General features: G+C 42.8%; 1 protein-coding gene across 3 annotated transcripts in view; it reads right to left on the bottom strand.

Annotated features, from left to right (window-relative positions):
• STX18 (syntaxin 18) overlaps window positions 1–14147 on the bottom strand; it is a 149755-nt gene extending 135608 nt beyond the window's left edge. For 2 of the 3 annotated variants that reach the window (XR_008375295.1, XR_008375294.1), the window contains exon 1: window positions 13873–14147. Coding sequence is in view for 1 of the 3 variants with exons in the window: in XM_053567403.1 (XP_053423378.1) it covers window positions 13873–14040 (168 nt within the window). In the remaining 2 variants the exon portion in view is untranslated. The remainder of the gene's footprint in view (window positions 1–13872) is intronic. The other variant, XM_053567403.1, reaches the window with a different exon arrangement.
• Window positions 14148–14235: the final 88 nt, after the last annotated feature.

Below are 14235 nucleotides of genomic sequence, written 5' to 3' on the forward strand. Positions count from 1 at the left end.
TGCATGTGGCCGGCACCCTGCTCACTGAGCTATGGGCACCAAGGCATGACTGACTGTTAAATGAACAAACAAAATTTAAATCTAGTGCCCTGGGCAGTGCCTGTGGCTTAATGGGTAGGGCACCAGCCCCATATACCAAGGGTGGCAGGTTCAAACCCAGCCCCGGTCAAACTGCAACAAAAAATAGCCGGGCATTGTGGCAGGCGCCTGTGATTCCAGCTACTCAGGAGGCTGAGGAAGGAGAATCTCCTAAGCCCAGGAGTTGGAGGTTGCTGTGAGCTGTGATGACATAGCACTCTACCAAGGGCGATAAAGCGAGACTCTGTCTCTACAAAAATAAAAAATAAAAATAAATAAATAAAACTAGCATCCTAACAATAGAAAATGGAATTATAATTTTTCAAATGTCTATAATCTGTAAATTGGGCCTCCTTTTTTTTAAAGACTACTAAAACCACAAACCTTGTTCTTTTTCCACAAACTATGCCTCAACATTATCTATAAGAAAGGTACAGTCACCAGGTAATTACTGATGATAAAAAGAAGTTTGGGTTGGGGGCAAAAGAAAATTTGGTTTGGAAGTCACTATATTTCCCCAAAAGCTAGTGAAGCACTTTCAAACATGTGATTTATGTACTAAAATGTGCTTCTAAAAACAGCAGATAATGTGACAACACACCAAAGAGCAAACCCCAGAGGAACATGGCACACTCATCACTATCACTCACCTCGTGGTGCCAGGGACACCACCTTGGGAGGTGGTTTAACCTCACGTATTTTGCAAAAAGGCCCTCAAGGCCCTTTGTAATCAGGACATAGAGCACCTTCCCAAATTTATTTTACAACCCTGACCAAGAAGCCTTCATTGGCCTCGTTATGAGAGTGTCTTTGCTGTCACTGCAGCACGCCAGGCCGTGCCTGCCGCCTCTCCAACTGTACTTGTTCTTTAAGGCTCTGCTCGCACATGAGAGCTTTCCTGTCAAGTCTACCCCTAATTATATCCTCTTTTTTACTCATCCAACACTAATAATAAGTTCAAATACATTTAATATTTCCAAATAATTTGGTAATAATCTTCCTTTTATCAATATTAGGACTTTGTATTTGAGAAAAGATTATAGGTATTAAAATGGTGGTAAGCTGAAAGGAGTCTAATGAGCTTTCAATGGGTGTTTAAGTAACTTAATTAGGGACCATATTTTTAATGGCTGTGAAGACAAATTGGTGGTAACAGCAAGATGTACTGACATAGAAACATGCCCAAAATATATTAAGTAAAAAAAGGTGGGGGGGGGCCTATGGAGAGACAAGTTACATAACAGTATTGTAGAAATAAAAATAGGGCTATTTTTGTCCTATTGTATTAAAAATAGGACTTTTAGAAGTTTGGAAAGTTAAATGCCAAAATTGTAACAATGACTACTTCTGGACAGTGGTCCTAAATGGGAACTATTTTCTTCTTGTTTCTGTTTAATGAAGACTTAGTACTTTTAAGTAGTAAGATGGTAAAAATAGGCTCAGCCCCTGTGGCTCAAGCGGCTAAGGCACCAGCCACCTACACCTGAGCTGGCGGGTTAGAATCCAACCCGAACCCGCCAAACAACTACGGCTGCAACCAAAAAATAGCCAGGCGTTGTGGCAGGTGCCTGTAATCCCAGCTACTTGGGAGGCAGAGGCAGGAGAATCACATGAGCCCGGGAATTGGAAGTTTCTGTGAGCTGTGATGCCATGGCACTCTACCCAAGGTGACAGCTTGAGGCTCTGTCTCAAAAAAAAAAAAAAGGTAAGTAAGATGGTAAAAATAGGCAACTTCAAAAATGTGCCCTGCTGATAACAGTTCACTATGAGAGTATGTAATCACTATTAAACCAAATACATTTGTGCAAACATACCAAATGCCAACTTAGAAAAAAGCCATCTCTTTTCTTCATCTAGATAAATAATTCTAAGTATATAGGGACTCAGGGAAATGTTACAAAGCAGTGGACAGTTATCACTACAAAAAGCATTTAAAAATATATGCTGGTACTTTCTGAAAAAAGAATACTGAATCATGGAACCATCCTACTGAAAAGGTCGACATGGATTATCTATTCAAAATCTCTTATTAAATGAATAAGGAGGGTCTGCACAGTGGCTCATGACTGTAATTCTAGCACTCAGAGAGGCCAAGGCAGGAGGATTGCTTGAGCTTAAGAGTTCGAGAACAGGGCAGCGCCTGTGGCTCAGTCGGTAAGGCGCCGGCCCCATATGCCGAGGGTGGTGGGTTCAAACCCAGCCCCGGCTGAATTGCAACCAAAAAATAGCTGGGCGTTGTGGCGGGCGCCTGTGGTCCCAGCTACTTGGGAGGCTGAGGCAAGAGAATTGCTTAGGCCCAGGAGTCGGAGGTTGCTGTGAGCTGTGCGATGCCATGGCACTCTACCGAGGGCCATAAAGTGAGACTCTGTCTCTACAAAAAAAAAAAAAAAAAGAGTTCGAGAACAGTCTGAACAAGAGTGAGACACCCAGCTCTTCTAAAAATAGAAAAAAAAACAGCAGGTGTTATGGCAGATGCCTGTAATCCCAGCTACTAGGGAAGCTGAGACAAGGGGATCGCTTATCAGTTCCATGATAAGAAAGAACATTTTGACAAACAGACATATGTTACACCATGATAAGTAGAAGCTGGCAAACTTTAATAGTTATAGGCTTTGAGAATCTGAAAGTCAGAAAGAAAAAAGTATTACTAAATTTAACATTTAAACTGTACTACAAGTTTTTCAATCTGAGTTATTAGGTTCATTGAACATATCATACTTTCTTTTTTTTTTTTTTTGAGAGAGAGAGAGCCTCAAGCTGTCGCCCTGGGTAGAGTGCCATAGCGTCATAGCTCACAGCAGCCTCCAACTCTTGGGCTCAAGCAATCCTACTGCCTCAGTTTTTTCTATTTTTAGTAGAGACGAGGTCTCGCTTTTGCTCAGGCTGGTCTGGAACTCATGAGCTCAAGCAATCTGCCCACCTCGGCCTCCTGGAATGCTAGGATTACAGGCATGAGCCACTGCACCCGGCCAGCATATAATACTTTCATTCCCCTGGTTTATTCATTTTTTTTTTTTTTTTAGAAAAAGTTTTGAAGGGGCCTCTTTTTAAGTCAATTTTAAACCAACTGTGTTTTAAACATGTTTTAAACATAAAAGGGTTTTCATACCCTCAGCCATAATTAACATTTGTAACATTACTGATACTTTACCCACCAGAGGGAGCACAAATGGATTTCCATGTAACAAACACTCTCATACATCAAGTCTACACACTCTCATACATCAAGTCTACGTGAATTCACAATCACATTATTCTTAATATTATAAATTATTTAATATTATATTTCTATCCTCCCCAAAAGAGAAAAATTAAATAAGATCAGGTAGATGAAGCCCTTAACAGAGTTCCTGCCCAAAAGTAGCTCAAAAAAATGACTGACTTTCCAAACTTTGTACCCCCTGCATATTAGTTACAGTATTCAAAATAAACTAATAGCACAAGTGGATATGAGCTTGGTTGTTATCTCCCCTGAAGATGGTTCTACCCTAATATGTACCCAAATCTGGTTCTTGAGCCTATAGCATGAAACTAGCCCACGGACAAGAAGAATTCACTAAAAATGTCCCACTGAAGGGATCTGTTTCAGCAGTCCAGTCCCACCCTAGTATGTGACACCGTGAACTGCCGGCTACCTGCTAACTAGAAAGTGAAGAGACAGGGAACTCTTTGACAACCTCAGATTCTTCCTGGAATGAATGAGAAAAACAACTGGCTATCCCTGAGAAGACTCATGATCCTCTAACAGGAAATACAATCATTAGCACCAAGAAGAGTTTCTTTCAAGAACTGGCACCCTGCTCTAACTTTCAAGAAAGCACAGCTAAGAATAGGAGAGAAGCTGGTATCAACCCAGGTCTCCTGAGGCTTTTCATCACCAAAGGGCCAAGCCCGGTGATTGCTGGATTTGTGAGGCAGGCTTCAAACTTCATGCAGTGGGTGGGCATATGTACCAGGGGCCTATTTTGTCTATTGGATCAGTCCCCGAGATCTAAATATGACAAAGTTGAAGGACCCTATTGGGGTTCAGCTATGGTCTGCAATCCAGGCATATTAGGAACCACAGCTACCAGAGTCACCCACCATGTGCCTCCTACTAAAACTCCAACTTCCACGGCTGCTGGGATCAATCCTCTACCATTTAAACTTAAGGTATGAGTAACTGGCCTCTGCTCTAACTCTGAAAAATATATTTTATTGTGATCTATTACAATTGTCCAAGCAGAAAGATGGGAATTATTCTCCCTCTTCCTCTTTCTAACCATAGTAGTTGTACTAAGTTTGTTGAGTCTGCCTACTAAATTACCTCATCTGCACTCTCCTGTCCAACCCTATTGTCACTGGCTCCTCAGCTTTCACCTGGATCACTGCAACAGACTCACAAACTCTGGGCCAGCCTTGGTACACTGGTTTACTGTACCCTCAATGAATCCCCAACAATTAAAAAAAAAAAAGATCCCTATACCTTATTTAGAATCAAACATCTTTGTTTTATATAAAATCTCTGCAGTTAACTAGGCTAGGCTCTCAGTTTTACTAAAGTGGAAAGTGAGGCCCAGAGAGACTGGGTGGCTAGCCCACTCTACAGCAGATGTGTAATTAGAACATAGGCTTCCTGGTTTGGGCCGCTACAGCCTCTGGACACACAGGTGGGCCACGTATAGAGGTCTTGGTTACCTGTGTGGTAGCTTCCCCCAGCCTCTGTACCCTGCATCCACCAAGAGGAGAGCAGCTGCCTCTAGGAAGAATCTCCAGGCCCATTCTCACACCCAAAGCCTGTCATTACAAACGCCCGCGATTCTAGTTTTTCAGTCTCACAGAGTCAACAACAACTAGGCAGGTAAGATGAAGGCACATCAGGCACTGTCCCGTTACCCTGAGGGATGTTTTTGTTGTTTTACCTGTCCTACATCCTTTACTTCCTAACACCCAAACATACCACTCCCTTTTCCATGGTTCTGGTGGGGCTACAATCACAGTATCCAAGCTACCTGCTAGCCACAGATTGCAGTGGATATAAGCAGATTTAAGACCTGACCAATTGAACAACCTTATCCCTCAGGTGTAATAACTATTATAAGAGAAGGCACAGGATCCAAGCAGAATCAACTAGAGTCCTTTCCTAGAGTTTTATGGATAAGAGATAGAGATATAAGCTCTATCCCTAGATTTCCCATTTTGTTTTAGGTTAGTTCACATTAGGTTACCACTTCTTGCAACCAAAAGGACTCAAACTCACACAGACACCTGCATACCTTTTTTTATTGCCTAACAACTTTGTAAGTTGCTATTACTCACTGTATTTTATTTTATTTTTATTTTTTATTTTTTTGAGACAGAGTTGCACTTTGTCATTCTCGGGAGAGTGCTGTGGCATCACAGGCCACAGCAACTTCAAACTCTTGGGCTCAAGTGATTCTCTTGCGTTAGTCTCCTGAGCAGCTGGGACTACAGGCGCCCACCACAATGCCTGGCTATTTTTAGAGACAAGGTTTCGCTCTGGCTCCAGCTGGTAGTGAACCCATGAGCTCAGGCAACCCACCTGCCTCGGCCTCCCAAGAGCTAGGATTATAGGCGTGAGCTGCCATGCCCAGCCCTTACTCACTGTATTTAAGTACATAAGGATTTAAATCAAGTAGTTTGACCAAACTCATACAGCAAGAGGCTTTCAAATGCAAGTCTTCCTGACCCAAGTTCCATTCAGCATTCAGTTATGAATTCAATTTAACCTCAAAAAGAAAAAACACAGCACTATTCAAAAGCCAAAAAACGTTTAGTTTAAAAAGTGTAACATGGAGGAGAGGGGGCAAGACGGCCGACTAGACCCAGCTTCCCACAGAGGCTCCAGTCCAGAAAGAGAGATAAAAGACAGAAGTTCCTCAAGAAGGCTGATGGTTTGGAGCTAAGCTAGGAGGGAAGACTGAGGAATGCACATCACCCCTGTGGAGGCGAGCTGCAACTCCAAGGAAACAAACTATAGGTACAAAACCCATCCCAAGCGGACTTGAGTCCCCTCCCCCATGAGAACAGCTTGTAGTGAACTTTGTACAAACAAGCAAGCAGAGCTCAGATTTCTTTTTATACCCCACAGGAGACAGCCACTAAAACTCGGATCTCCTTCCCCAGAGAGATCCCACTCGGGAGCCTAGGCATTCTCCCGCCTGGCTGAATAAAACTGAATGTATCTTCTACCTGCAATTCTGAGCTCCCAGTCCCACCCCCACCCCGCGCCCGGAAGCCTGTCCCTCGTGGAGTCCAGACTCTTGGGCAAGTGCTTGAGAGGTACGGGCCAGGCAGGGGCTGCTACAAGTTTGTGCTGAAACAGCAGCACGGGGTAAAGTGGGGCTTGCCCAGCCAGGGAGCCAAGAGGGAGAGGGAGTAAGGTGGCCCGCGGCAGCACCGAGGCAACAGCAGGGTTCACACCGCGGGTAGCACTTCCCATTTCTCTTGGCAAACAGAGGGAGCCGGGCCTCTACCCCACGGGCAGAGCAAAACTGGGACATAACACAGGCTCTGTGGACTGGAGGTATGCTCACAGCAGACCTGCCCAGGACTGAGACTAGAGTGCCGGCGCACTGGCCGCACAGTTCTTGTTGACTCCTAATACGCCCAGCCCCTGAGGAGCATGGTGGGGACAGAGTCGCGAACATGGCTAGAATATACATGATGGTGGCACCAGCCCAGGGGAGGGGTGCGACAGAGACACACCTTCTCTGAGCTCTAATTTCACGCAGAGTTCAGCAGGGACTGAGCTGTGGCAGCAGCAGCAATGGCACCAGGCTGGGGCAGAGAAGCCGTTGACACTAGAGGGAGCCAGGGAGCTGGACTTCAGACCCAAGGGTTGCTCTGGTGGCAGATTATTCCACAGAGGAGGCACTGATCTCCCTTGTCTCAGGAAGGCCCACATCTCCGTTGCTTCCTCCCACTGAAGGGAGCTGAGCCACAACCCTGGGGGGCTACCAGTGGCGGGGTGAGGCTACCACACAGGGCGGGGAAGGAGGCATCAATTCCTCTGGCCTGCCTCTTGGCCTGGGCAAACCTTCCCATCCCCTTGACTACCAGAGAGAGCCAAACTCCAACATCTTCTGTTTCTGGGTCCAAGCTGCCTATGGAACCCTACTGCCTGGTTGCTGGTCACTGATAGAACTCTCACAGTTGAGCAGTGTTTTGTACTGCCCGGGATGATTGTTTTTGGAACTATCGACTTGGGCAGTCTACCTGGGGACCTTCCAAGGTTGAATGGAGGCTGTGTTGAACTGGGAGGGACTGATTCCTCCTGCAATAGGTGCTGGGGAGGCGTGGGGGCTCTCAGTTTCCCGTATATCCCCCTAGCTGTGATTGTATCCTTACCTTGTGACTCAATAGGACTGGACAGTGGTTGGCTGACTGCAAGATAGAGCCGACTAGCCCTATCACAACACTTTGGTTCTCAGAGTCTCTAGCTACAGGTCTGAAAGGGACCTTTGTAAAGCTGTAAGGAAAAAGCCACAATCACTAATCCATGCTCTCTGGTAAAAGGCTAGTTAACTACATTCCTGGAACCCCCAATTCAACCATACCCTTCCAGTTTTAATACCAAAACTATGAAAATGAAGCATGGGGCAGACCAGAGGAGGAACTCTGGCAACGTGAATAATCAGAACAAATCAACTCCCCCAAGGAATGACAAAAGGGATACTCCAGAAGATGCCATTCATAAACAAATGGCCGAAATGTCAGAAATAGAATATGGATGGCAAATGGGATGAATAAATTGGAGGAAAAGATGGATACTGAAATCCAAAAAGTTGTACAAAAGTTGTCTCAAGAATCAAAGACACATTTACCAAGGATATGGACATATGAAGAAGCAGATAGCAGAGCTCAGTGAAATGAAAAAATTATTTAAGGAGCTCTGAAATTCAGTAGAATCCCTCAGTAATAGAGGGGAGAGGCAGAAGAAAGGATCTCTGAAATCAAAGACAAAGCTTTTGAATGTGCCCAAATGTTCAAAGAGGCAGACAGATGGATAGCAAAAACTGATCTTTCCCTGAGAGAGTTATGGGATCACTCCAAAAGATCAAACATTCGTCTTATAGGAATTCCAGAAGAAGAGGATGGTCCTAAAAGCACAGATACTTTACTCCAAGAGATTTTGAAAGAGAATTTCCCAATCATTGCAAGGGATACTGAAATTCAGATAGACAGTTTCAGAACCCCAGCACGATTCAATCCAAATAAAGTATCTCCTAGGCATATTGTAATTCACTTCACCGAAGTTAAAATGAAGGAGAAAATTCTTCAAGCAGCCAGATGTAAGAAAAGCATTACATACAAAGGGAGAAATATCAGACTGACTGCTGATCTCTCAGCCAAAACTTTCCAAGCCAGAATAAGTTGGTCTTGGAACTTTAATTTCCTAAAACAAAATAAATTCCAGCCTAGGAACGCATACCCAGCCAAACTAAGCTTCATCTATGATGGAGAAATCAAATATTTTAATGACATACAGATTTTGAAGAAATTTGCCACAACTAAACCAGCTCTCCAGGATATTCTCAGTCCCATCCTCCATAATGACCAGCAGAATGTTCCACAGCTAAAGTAAACTCACCCAGAAACTTCTGAACAAAACCTAACTTCCACAGTAGGCTAAGGACTAAAAATACACACTAGACATTTGAAAAACATGACACCCAAAACACTATCATGCTTTTCAATTCTCTCAATTAATGTAAATGGCTTAAATTGTCCTCTAAAGAGGCACAGATATATAAACTCAGACAAGATACCTGTTGTATACAAGAATCTCACCTTACCTTAAAGGATAAAAATAAACTCAAGGTGAAGGGATGGACATTTATAATTCAGGCAAGTATAATTCATGAATTATATTTTTCCCAATTTTTTAAATAATTTTTTATAACTCAAAAATTATATTTTTTTCCAATTTATAATTCATGGAAATCAGAAAAAAAGCAGGTGTTGCAATTTTATATGCAGATATAATAGGCTTTAAACTAGCAATGATTAGGAAAGATAAGGATGGTCACTTCATATTTGTCAAGGGAAACACCCAACCTGAAGAGATTTCAATTATTAACAATTATGCACCCAACCAGAATGCCCCTCAATTTATAAAGGAGACCCTAACAGACATGAAAAATTTGATATCTTCCAGCACCATAATAGTCAGAGATTTTAACACCCCTGTGGCAGTGTTGGATAGATCCTCCAAGATTAAACTAAGTAAAGGTATTTTGGATGTAAACCTGACCATAGAACAACCATAGAACCAACATTTCATCCTAATAAAACTGAATACACATTCTTCTCATCAGCCCATGGAACATCCTCCAGAATTGATCACATCTTAGGTCACAAGCCTAACCTCAGCAAATTTAAAAGAATAGAAATTATTCCTTGTGTCTTCTCAGACCATCATGGAATTAAAGTTGAACTCAATAACAACAGGAACCTTCAAACTCATACAAAGTCTTGGAAGCTAGATAACCTTATGCTGAATGATAGCTGGGTCATAGACAAGATTAAGAAGGAAATTACCGAATTTTTGGAACAAAATGACAATGAAGACATGAATTATCAGAACCTATGGGATACGGCAAAGGCAGCCCTAAGAGGTAAATTTATAGTATTGCAAGCCTTCCTCAAGACAACAGAAAGAGAGGAAGTCAACAACTTAATGAAACATCTCAAGCAACTGGAAAAGGAAGAACATTCCAACCACAAACCCAGCAGAAGAAAAGAAATAGCCAAAATTAGAGCAGCATTAAATGAAATTGAAAACATAAGAATTATTCGAAAGATCAATGAATCAAAAAGTTGGTTCTTGGGGGGAGGATGGGCAGAGGGAGGGTGATTGGTGGGATTACACCTGCGGTGCATCTTACAAGGGTACATGTGAAACTTAGTAAATGTAGAATATAAATATCTTAACACAATAACTAAGAAAATGCCAGCTAACCAGTGTGATGAAAATGTGTCAAACAGTCTATAAAACCAGTGTATGGCACTCCATGATTGCATTAATGTACACAGCTATGATTTAATAATAAAAAATTTTAAAAAAGTTGGTTCTTTGAAAAGATTAATAAAATTGATAAACCTTTAGCTAACCTAACCAGAAGCAGATTTTAACCACTAAAATCCCTAATATCCTCAATCAGAAATGATAAAGTTGAAATAACAACAAACACCTCAGAAATTCAAAAAATCCTTAATGAATACTATAAAAAACTTTATTCTCAGAAATATGAAAATCTAGAGGAAACAGACCAATACCTGGAAACATACCACCTTCCTAAACTCAGCCAAAAGCATTGGAAATGTTGAATAAACCTATATCAAGTACTGAAATAACATCAACTATACGAAATCTCCCAGAAAGAAAAGTCGGGGACTAGATGGCTTCACATTAGAATTCTACCAAACCTTTAAAGAGAAACTAGGACCCACATTACATAACCTTTTCCAAAACATAGAAAAAGAAGGAAAACTCCCCAATACATTCTATGAAGCAAGTATCACCCTGATCCCCAAACCAGGAAAATACTCAACAAGGAAAGAAAACTATAGACCAATTTCTTTAACGAATATAGATGCAAAAATATTTAGTAAGATCCTAGCAAACAGAATCCAGCAACACATCAAACAAATTACACACCATGACCATATTGGTTTTGTCCCAGGGTCTCAAGGCTGGTTCAATATACGTTAATCTATAAATATAATACACCACATAAACAAAACAAAAATCAAAGACCATATGCTTCTCTCAATTGATGCAGAAATCGATTAATATCCAGCATCCTTTCATGATCAGAACACTTAAGAAAACAGGCATAGAAGGGACATTTCTTAAAATGATACAGGCCATCTACAGCAAATCCACAGCCAATATCATACTGAATGGAATAAAATTGAAAACATTTCCACTTAGATGAGGAACTAGGCAAGGTTGCCCGTTGTCTCCTCTGCTATTTAACACTGTAAGGGAAGTCTTAGCCATGGCAATCAGGTAAGAGAAAGTGATCAAGGGTATCCAAATAGGGTCAGAGGAGATCAAACTTTCACTCTTCGCAGATATGATTGTATACCTGTAAAATCCCAGGGACTCTACTACAAAACTCTTAGAAGTGATCAAGTAATACAGCAGCATCTCAGGATACAAAATCAATACTCACAAATCAGTAGTTTTTATATATACCAATAATTGTCAAGCTGAAAAAACAGTCAAGGACTCCATTCCTTTTACAGTACTACCAAAGGAAGATGAAATATTTGGGAATTTACCTAACAAAGGACGTGAAAGATCTCTATAGTATGAAATTCTGAGAAAGGAAATAGCTGAAGATGTTAACAAATGGAAAAACATACCATGCTCATGGCTGGGAAGAATCAACATTGTTAAAATATCCATACTACCCAAAGCAATATACAATTTCATGCAATCCCTATTAAAGCTCCACTGTCATACTTTAAAGATTTCAAAAAAATAATACTTCATTTTATATGGAATCAGAAAAAACCTGAATAGACAAGACATTACTCAGGAATAAAAACAAATCAGGTGGAATCACGCTACCAGACTTCAGACTATTCTATAAATCTACAGTGATCAAAACAGCATGGTACTGGCACAAAAACAGAAAGGTAGATGTATGGAACAGAATAGAGAACCAAGAGATGAACCCAGCATTGATCTTTGATAAGCCTATCAGAAACAGTCAGTGGGGGAAAGACTCCTTATTTAACAAATGGTGCTGGGTGCACTGGCTGGCAACCTGTAGAAGACTGAAACTGGACCCACACCTTTCACCATTAACAAAAATTGATTCTCACTGGATAAAAGATTTAAATTTAAGACATGAAACTATAAAAATACTAGAAGAGAGTGAAGGGAAAACACTTGAAAGAAATCGGCCTGGGAGTATATTTTATGAGGAGGACCCCCTCCCCCCGGGGCAATTGAAGCAACACCAAAAATACATTACTGGGACCTGATCAAACTAAAAAGCTTCTGCACAGCCAAGAACACAGTAAGTAAAGCAAGCAGACAGCCCTCAGAATAGGAGAAGATATTTGCAGGTTATGTCTCTGATAAAGGTTTAATAACCAGAATCCACAGAGAACTCAAACTTTTTTTTTTTTTGAAAAGTAATTTTTTAATTTTTTTTATTTTTTATTAAATCGTAGCTGTGTACATTGATATATTCATGGGGCATCATTCACTAGCTTCACAGACCGTTTACCAAGTTTCACATATACCCTTGTAAGATGCACCCATGGTGTAGCCTGAGAAGCCCTTCCTCATCCTGTCTGCATCACCACCTCCATAAAGCCTTTCCTGACCCTCAGGTAAAACTAACCACCTTCTTCTTTGTGCTCTACCTACCTGCAAGGCTTTATGGTACTTGTTTATCTGTTTGTATGTCTGTCTCCTCCACTACTTCTTTTATATCATGTTACTGTAATACAGTGCTAATCAGGAGGCAGGTGCTAAATATCTTCATCTGGTTTAATCCCCCTTTTGATGCTTGAAAACATCTCTGCGAACTGCCACACATTAACTTGTGTATACATGCATACATTCAAAAAATATCTGAGTGTCTACACCAGGGGTCCTTTTAAACTACGGCCTGCGGGCCACATGAGGCGGTGTGATTGTATTTGTTCCCATTTTGTTTTTTTTACTTCAAAATAAGATAGGTGCAGTGTGCATAGGAATTTGTTCAGAGCTTTGTGTTTTTTTAAACTATAGTCTAGCCCTCCAACAGTCTGAGGGACAGTGAATTGGCCCCCTGTTTAAAAAGTTTGAGGACCTCTGGTCTACACAATGCCAGGCATTTGATTGTATGCCAAGGAGAGGTGCATTTACCACGAAATTAATGATAAGCTTCAGGGTCCCTCACTTGCACCTTCCAAAGCTCTGAACCTTTTTTTGTGATTTTTCTATTTCTTAAAAAGGGCGTTCAGAACCATACAAGCTTGAGGTCTCACCAAAACCAGATCCACCCTTGGTGCCAAGAATACAAAGGTGAACAAGACAAACGTCTCTGCCTCTATGGCGTTTCCTGTTTAGTGTGGAAAACAGACAACCATGTGTTCGTTCATTCATTCATTCAACAAACACTAAGCAATGCTACATACAAGTCGTGCATTCTGAGATGAAGCCAACCCTGTTCCTGCCCTCCAAGAAAAGGTCCCTGCTCTCAGGAGATAACAAAGGCCTTCTGTGTTTAGCAAAGAGAAAGTAGTTGAGAAGACCAACACGGAGCGTTTGTGAAAGATTATCCTAAACCACTGTCAAGAGGCACTGAGTCCTACTTACTGCGAGAGACAAGAAGGCAGCATTCAGCTCAATGTGGTTTTGATCTCAACTGTGGGGGAGGGACAAGTAAACTGAAGAGGCAAATACAGTGTGGTCCGTGCTGCGACAAAAAAGCAAAGGGATGTGGGGAAGTTTCCCCTGCGTTCAAGTCTGCAGTGACGGCGAAGTCATTTGCCTAACCGAACAGCCCAAGAACTTCGCAGACGAAGATTTCCGAGAGCCTCCTGTCGCCTCCAAGAAAGCTGCTTCCTGGAGTTCCCCGTACGCGTCTCCCCGCCTCAAACTAAGGTGGCTCCTTTCCCAAGACAGCTGTGAGCGCTCCGAGGTCAACTCTGCTCTCCCACCTGAGGACCACGTCCTTCACCAACACGCTCACGGGACAGGGTCTGCTTTGGCGTCAGGGGTCAGCCCCTGCGCATCCGCCCCCACGCGCTAGCCGGCCGTTCCCATAGCAACCAGCTCACCACTTCGCGGGCCCGGCCGGAGAAGTCGCCCTTGGGCCGGGGGCTCCGGCGAAACAGCTCGTCGCGGCAGCCATCGACCCCGCCGCCCACCGCCACTCCCAGCGCCTTGTTCCGCGTCTTCACGGTCTTCACGCTGGCCCGGAACAGCAGCGTGATGTCCACCGCCATAGCGACCCGCACCCGCAGCCCCACACCGGGCCGGCCCACGTCAGCAGCCGCGACCGCGGCGTGAACCCACAGCTGGAACACCGGTCCTGCGGAGCACGCCTCCCCCGGCAACGACTGCGCGAGGAGAAAGGTTCCGGCCTCCGGCGGACTGCCGCGACGCGAGGAGAAAGGTTCCGGCCACAGAGGCGCGCGCTG

Source organism: Nycticebus coucang, chromosome 17 (assembly GCF_027406575.1).
Source record: "Nycticebus coucang isolate mNycCou1 chromosome 17, mNycCou1.pri, whole genome shotgun sequence".
Lineage (NCBI taxonomy): Eukaryota > Metazoa > Chordata > Mammalia > Primates > Lorisidae > Nycticebus > Nycticebus coucang.